Source organism: Triplophysa dalaica, chromosome 19, assembly GCF_015846415.1.
Source record: "Triplophysa dalaica isolate WHDGS20190420 chromosome 19, ASM1584641v1, whole genome shotgun sequence".
NCBI lineage: Eukaryota > Metazoa > Chordata > Actinopteri > Cypriniformes > Nemacheilidae > Triplophysa > Triplophysa dalaica.
The window spans coordinates 12479922-12488272 of record NC_079560.1 but is presented as its reverse complement, the minus strand read 5'-3'; the positions used below and the strand labels follow the sequence as shown (position 1 = coordinate 12488272).

The 8351-nt window shown below is 39.2% G+C and overlaps 1 protein-coding gene across 1 annotated transcript in view; it reads left to right on the top strand.

Annotated features, from left to right (window-relative positions):
- Positions 1-484: 484 nt before the first annotated feature.
- The window catches only part of adamts2a (ADAM metallopeptidase with thrombospondin type 1 motif, 2a), a 69125-nt gene continuing 61258 nt past the window's right edge, over positions 485-8351 (top strand). The window contains exons 1-2 of the mRNA XM_056730870.1: positions 485-654; positions 1487-1905. Coding sequence (XP_056586848.1) covers positions 567-654; positions 1487-1905 — 507 coding nt within the window. The 5' untranslated portion in view covers positions 485-566. The remainder of the gene's footprint in view (positions 655-1486; positions 1906-8351) is intronic.

Genomic DNA, 8351 nt, shown 5'->3' with positions numbered 1-8351 from the left:
AGGTGTCTTTTAAAATGTGTCTAATTGTTGTTCAGTATTATAGCGAATGTTATCTCTCTTTTTGGTCATTTAAACACAACTGATCACAGCTAACCCATTTCCATAGCCTACATCCCAGACGCATGTTTCACATATGCAGTAAACAAATAATCTCATGCAATATTTTACATCTTTCTACGTTTTTTGTATAATAATATGTCGTATGCTTTAGGGAAGCAACTCAAGATTTTACTGAACCTTTCGGCAAATACTTGATTTTGGATCAGATTTCTCCCCTTTTCCACCCAAATACAGTGCAGTCATTAATATCATACATCATAAAATGTAAACAATTCTGGTGGTCTCGTGTTGTTGAGTATCTGCATTCAGCGTGGATTAGGGATGGAGGTGAGGTGGTGGGGGGAACGGGGGGATGAGAATGAGAACATATCTTCCACCGTGCACTTTGCAGTCAGTCTGGAAGGGGCGGGAGGGGGCAGCGCTGGGTGAGTCGCTGCTGGATCGCTTATCTGAGATCTCAAAGTCCGTCTCGCGTCTGTGCGCGCTCCCCTCTCCGCGGACCTGCCATGGATGTTGCTGCTCCTGGATGTCTATTCTTTATCATTTTCCTGTACTTTCAGAACGCGGAATCTCTTTACATCGCCGACAGTATAGGTACGTGGAGATGTGCTTATTGTCGGTCTAGATCAGGGTTAGGCTACTTTACACCGGAGATAGCGATCCGTGCAGAGATCCACCGTTATGAAGCTGCAACTCAGTCTTCTTTGCATTTTTCAGCAACTTATACTTGTATAGAAAAAGAGTTGTCAAGATGTCAGGGTCATTCGCTTTTTCCATATTTGTAACTTTTTTACAGCATCTGAACTACATCTCTAACTTTTGTTACAGTAGAAAGAACACGATTGCACAACGATGGTGTAATGCATTTGAACCCATAAGCGATTAATATTACATTGCGGAAATTGCGGAAAAATGCACGCGACCTGTTAATAACATCAAACAGCTGACGCTTGTCTCTTGCTTGAAATAACTGTCCTAAATGTAGCTCTGTTGTGTTATTATGTTTATGATGAGTGCACAGATTATTGAATTAAACAGAATATTATGCATAATACTTTAAAGCAGCTATATAACACTGCATGTAAGCTGCAGTCTCTTTTCTAATAAAGTGAAGGACACTTGCATGAGATGCATAAAACGGAAGAACAAGCAAATACTGCTCTCTCATCAGAACTATAGGAATGCATGACATAATGTTATTTTCATATGTTGTCATGTACTTCTCTGTTTTCAATAAACACCGGAGACCCAGTTTTTTTCAAAGTTAATACTCGAAATTGCATTTTCTTAGACTGACTGTGCCTGTAACTATTGCAGAAAGATTCTGACTGTTGGTGAATGCTGTGAAATGCACTTTCTTTGTGTGTGTTTGTGTGTGTTTGTGTGCACAAATGAATGTGTGTAACTGTGTTTATACCCCCGGCAGATTCCCTGCAGCATGTCCTGAGGGAGTACGGGCTAGTGAAGCCGGTGAGCGTGGATGGAGACGGACGCTTCCTCTCCCACGCCGTCTCTGCCAGCCGGCTGAGTGGGCAGTGGTCCCATCGGCGCAGGAGGAGGCAGGCCAACCAGCATGGAGAGACCAATGAGTCGGAGACGGACTCAGAGCAGGACCACCTGAAGCACGAGGAGACGCTGTTCTACAACGTTACTGTTTTCGGACAGGACCTTCACCTTCGCCTCAGGCTAAATTCCAGGCTCGTGGCCCCAGGAGCCAAAGTGGAGTGGCTGGAGGATGATAACCAAACGCACTCTGAACCCTTGTTGCCCAGTAACTGTTTATATGTGGGTCATGTTACCAACATGCAGAACACATCAGTGGCTATCAGCAATTGTGATGGCCTGGTAAGTTTGATGATTTATTACGGGGTCCTGATTTTCAAAATTGATTTGTAAATGTGTACAGTAATGATGTTGAGGATTGGCATATGGGGCAATTATGTTTTCAAAGTCGTCATGAAATATATTTGTAATAATAATTTAGGCAGGTGTACAGTATATGGTCATCATCAGTGTTGAACAGGTTATTTAGCTACTTTAGAATGGCTCTTCTATTGGATTTCTGCCAGAGGATCTTCATGCAGGGCTCCTGTGTGTGCTTGTCTTCTGATTGGCATGGTTAATGCTTTTGAAAAGAGGCTGCCAGTTACAACTTATTGACATCACCAGAAACCCTGCGAGTGATGTGGTGTACATTTTGTTTCCATACCTCACAACATCACTTTACTGAGGGACCATGCCAAGTCTTCTCCAGCATAAAACAGTTCTCCCCGCAAATCGCCCTTGAAGAAGCCATTCGGCCTTGGAAGTGGTCCATGAATTAGACATCGACATAAATATTATTCATGTGGTTATATCTTGGATGAAATTGAAGGAATTCTCCTGCTCTTTGGTGGTTTTGAATGCGGTAGAGATTAGTTGATGTGCGATTCTTTAGTCAAGCATAGTTGCAGGAGTTTTTAAAATCTAGCATGGTAATGTCACCGGCTGTCTCCTGTTTGAAAACAAGAATTAATCCCTGATTTAATTTTGGCACAGGCTCCGTCGTAAATGGCACAAGTCCACACCAAGTGTTACAATTTAGATACGAAAGTTATGAGCCCCAATGCTCCGGTTTGCCAAGTGCGCTCTGGTGTGAACTCAACAAATTATACAACAGTTTTTATGCTTTACGTCTCCAAAGCTGACACTTAGTGTAGTGGTTCTCGATGAGGGGGCCCCAGCTGACTCTCAGGGGGGGCTCAATATGACTACTAATTTACGTCAAAATGAGTATTGAAATACACAGAATGATATTTCTTAATATTTGGACATTTTTTAAATTGATAAACATTTTTCCAGTTAATGTCAAGCTCTAAAATATTTTATTGGTAGAAATCTTGAGTTTTTGTGAATGGGAGTGGGGCCTTTGAATGTTGTTAAATACAATTTGTGGCCTTGAAGTCAAAAAGGTTAAGAAAGCCTCTAGGCGTAGAAAAACATGGCCATGAACCTAAATTAGCTCCGCCCAAATGTTTTTTACCTGTACATATTATGAGGTTGCTGATTTTCACTTTAGTTACAAGACCTACATCATATTGTTACACATGATAGAAAAATATAGACTAAATGGAATTGCAGTAAAATGGATTTGTGAAGCTGTTGCATTGTTATTCTGAGAAAACAAGTCAGAGCCTGGTCTGCATAATATTCTGATCTAACCAAAGCCGAAATAGCTCATAAATTAAATTGAGGTTTTAAGTGAAAATCTGGAAGATCATTTAATCATCTGCCTATCACAACATACGAATGAGATTTCCTCCTGTGGCAATTCTTACTGTATCCCCCCCACAACTCCACCTTAATCTTCAATTAATAAAGAATGATGTGAAATACCTTGCAGGAACTTGACCTGACCAAACTTGTACCGAAATACACATAAAAGAGAAGACAGCATCGCCTTGCTCTTCTACATAGATGTGTGCACAACACAATATTCAGTTTAATACAGCGAGAAAAGGTGGCCAGCTATTAACATTGTTTATGTTCATGCAATTTGTCAGATGCTTTTATTCAAAGTGACTTCATTCATCATATACTGTACATTTTTAAACAAATGTTTGTTTCCTGGGATCGTGACCATGATCTTTGCACTGCTGATGCAATGGCATAAGCCTAAGGTATAGTTTATTTTTTACACAAATGCACAGCCCTGCAAAGTATTGCAACAGTCGTTCAACGCATTCACATTGCAACAAATTGCAGTGCATTGCCTCCCCTTGCCTACAGGGATTCCGTAAAGAATGTGTTAAACGTGACTCCTATGACTCGGCTAAAACAAATATTATCGTTTGTTTTAGATGTAATGCAATGTGTATACACAATATAAGGTGTATTTTCCACATACCATCCAGTTTTGTATCTCCTCTTTGCCCCGCCTCTGTGAACGTGCAGATTTTTGCGAGGCGTGCTATGATTGGCCAGTTAACCAGTGTGTAGTGATTGGTCGAAAACTGCAAACTTGTGACGGAAATGTGACGCCTCTTACCATATTTGGAACATCAGTTGTACTGACAGGTATGCCCACCTTACTTGTGTATGCATTTGGGTGGTCTTAGTCAAATCATACCACAAACTGAGGTAGACTTAAGGTGGGGAGGTTACACGAGGCGTTTCAGGCAGGTGAGGGTGAGCATTCGCTTTAAGATAGAATGCATCTTTTGTTCCGACACTTTCATTTTTGCAATTTTACGTGTCTAATACATGCATGGGCAACTAACACACCAACCAGTCAGCAAATTTCCTTTGGTGCAGATCTGGCCCAAATAAACTGCTGACCTGTGGCCCACTTAAGAAAGTGTTCCCCCGGCCCACGGCCATAATTTCACCAACAGTGAGCCATATGATAAAGAATGATGTGGCCAAATGTGGACCTTATATGTGACCCTGGACAACAAAACCAGTCTTAAGTAGCACAGGAACATTTTAATTTCCTACCATAACTGTAAAACAACTTTCTTTTTGTGAGTGGATGGCCTGCTACAGTGCCTCAGATTAACAACTTCAAAGGTGATTTTCTCAATATTTTGCTTTTTCTGCTCCCTCAGATTCCATCTTTGTAAACAGTTGTTGTTCTGCCAGATAGTGTCCTATCCTGATAAAACATATATCAATATAAAGCTTATTTCTTCAGCTTTCAGATGATGTAAAAATCTCAATTTCGAGAGTTCATCATAGGAATGACGGCCCTTGTGTGGCAAATGTGGCTGATAGACCAAAAACCAGAATAATCCCAGAATTTCACTATATTTACACCACAACATTTCTTATGGCATTTGTAATGATTATAAGATATAGATATCTAAGCCATAAATGTGTTCATATGGAATTAATTAATGCTTTATTTTGTCAGGTCAGGTGACAGAAGCTCGCCTGTCATGTTGTTGAGGTGGCAGGGTCACAGGTGAGGTCAAACAATGACATTGTAGTATGTTAGTTGTAAAATTAGGTACTGTGATAAATGTAAGGTTGACAATCTAAAGTAAAGTTTTTTAGTTTGTGTTTAAAATGAGAGCTTTGAATTGTTTAGATGCCATGCACCACCAATTGACCCTTCGCAAAACCCAGCCCCCTTCTTTCCTGTTACAAACCTTCGGTATCAGCCATCCGCTCCCAGTGTAAATTTGTGCACTCCCTGGGGAAACAGTGTAGAATTTCTGGAAAAATGACACGCTGATTTCAGAAAGGTTTGAAATATGCATTCGAGGGATACTTTCAGGATTTGAGGTAACTGTAACAATAAGTAGACCTATATTTGCGTCCACACCAGCAAACCATAACGTTACGTTAATTCTAAACTTGCACGACGCAGTAGGCTACTTACATTACTGTCACACAAATGGATGTATAGATAACCTAAATGTGTTGTATTAAGTGTTAAATTTACTTAGAAATTTGAAGTAATGACAATTTTAGAGAGAGTAACTTCGGGCAGAGTTTTTTTCGGTCATGATCCTTCTTTCTGAAAACGAAAGCAAACGTTTAGTTCACTACATAAAAGAATCCATCACTGTCTTAATCTTTATTTGTGTTAAATACAACAAACACAGTACAGCTGTTAACAACTTCATTGCTGAAAACGTCTTTCCTTTAAAATGTCACTGCAAATGCTGCTCTCTGAATGCTGAAGCTGTGCTCATCACATCACAAGGACGCAAAGCATATCTTCCCATCTTGCTAATACATCAATACGTATTATATTCCGCCTTAAAACACCACTTTCAGAACGCTTCCGTCCATAATTAATACATTAATGATCTCAACAAGATCATGTCTCGTATCTGTATTGGTTATAAGTTAGTTGTGATGTGAACTCTGCTATTCTCCTTCATTTTCAAAAGTTATAACTTAGTTAATACACGGCTCATTTGAATGCTTGATTCTGATTGGCCAGTTCCCAATTATTTCCAAACTAAAAACATCCTGTAAACCTGATACTGCAAATCATTTTGAGAGAGGCAGTTTAATATTACACAATAAATAATTATAAATATGTCTTTTAAAAACATATATGATATTTTGCCTGTGTGTGAAGTTTGAACGTCATTTCTTACTTTAAAACCGAAACTAAAAGTATTTTCCTCGCGGAAGGTCTGCATCCGGTTAAAATGTACTTATAAAATTTTTAAAATTCACATTTCATGTCCAGTTTATTTCCTATGTGGCAAGTAGCCGTGTAAGAAGCGGGATGATGTACAAGCAGCTGGCTGTTATCGCAAAAGAACACTGTTGAGGCTTCTTTCTGCGATAACAACCTGCTGCCTGTACATTATCCCTTACTTATCGTTTATCGTTATAGTGTTAACGTCCGTTAAAGCTGGGCATATATCTCTTTGTTTACTATTACAACAATTAAAAAGCAATTTTTCTTATTTTCACCAAAGCTCTATTACGCCAGGTTTGTAGGACTGGTTGGTTTGTCGGACAAAATGGAGGTCAGTCACGGGGCACATAATATCGGCGTTTTGATTTTTCAGATCGCCTGTCAATCAAACTGCATGCGAAAGGTAAATTGTGTAATTTTATTAGGTGGCAGAAGCAGCTGTAGCCCAGGTGGAGTGGAATAGGCACTGGCAGGGTCACAGGGAAAATAAGGGGGAAGATGCCAACAACGCAAAGCAAAAGAACAAGATCCTTGTGTTTTTGTACTATTTTAAGCTTTTTTTGCCAAAAATATGCAAGAACGTATTTACAAATCCAGTATTTGAACACTGGCATATAGTTGCTTGACGTTGGACGTTTGATATTCGGGAATTTAGGGACCGTCTCCAAAGCTACATGCATATTAATACACGTTTCTTACTTCCGTAGCATTTAAAGGGAAAAACTTACACCAAAAATCCAGCTCTACAGTGTTCATGTGGGTGTCAGCTATAATGCACAGCTTATGATTTTTACATTTATTACAATAAGCTGTCAAATCATATGTAAATATTGGTATGTGTTTTGCTGTAGTGTGTATATAAGTCCCATCTACTATATGGGTTCATACAAAATATATTTGATTATTTAAAGCTAAATAGCACTTAAGAGGGAATGACTTACAGGCCCAAAACCAACTACAGTGTTCATGTGAGTCTCAGCTATAATGCACCCCACTGCAATCCACTGCATTTGGTATGCCCATGATAATATGGAATTTTTACTTTGTGCTATCACATTTAGAGAATTATTGATCAGTTTTCGTATACTCAGCTTTATTAAGTAAACTATATTTAACATGCTTTATTTTTGTTAATCACTCATTTGATTAGAAAAAACACACCACATTTGCATGTTATAGTTATTTTTACAGCTAGATGGTTCCAAGCCACGTGTTAATTAAGGTAAAGAATAATTTACATGTCAAACAAAATGTTAAATTTTATTTTAGAATGAATTGTTCTTGCTGACAGTTGAATGTCTTTCGGTCTTTATTCGTTTAAGTGTGTTAAAGGAGTGATGAAATAAAATCACGATTTTACCCCAAACTTTTGTTATATAAGAGGTAATCCTATTCACGCAAACATCATGTAAGTGTTAGAACTGAAACGCCCTTGTTACTGAGATTACATCTGTTATTGATACCAGGCCCAGCGAACACCAGGTTCTGGAATGCACCTATCTATGACGTCATTGATAGGTTGAACACCACCTCTACAGAAAAATATCGACGACTACTTCTCTAGCCCCGCCCACTGGCTCGCGCATGACAATTCTGAAGTGACGCAGAACTAGATATAGCGAGCAAGCAATAAACAAGCATGCCGTTAAAGATAGCTCAATATTTTGCCACCCCTGGTTGTGGAAGAATACAGTCGCTGCTTAACCTTCCTTCGGATTCCGATGTTAAAAATGCGTGGTTAAAGTTTAATTTTAAAGACATTCCAGCTCATGTGGGAAAAACACAAAGCGTTTTTTTCTGGGGACCTCTAGTCATTTGTATTAATTGGAGAGGTTGTCTGTGATCTTAAGCTTGTGCGTATCGCCATTGTTTATTTATCATGGAAACTCGTAACATTTAAGACCTGTGATCGCGGTGATCTGTTTTCCGGTTCGCGTTTACGGGTCTCAAATGCAGACAGGTACGGTCATGTATCATTAAATGCAATACAATTATAGGCTATACAAACGATACGCAATGCCTTGCCATCACATCCGAGAATTAAGTCAGTAAATTTGAGTAAAATCATCCCGTGCGAATGCGTCACATGAAATACACACATGCCCTGCGAAAACTGTGAATGGTGCTAATGTGTAACCTAATTTTATGT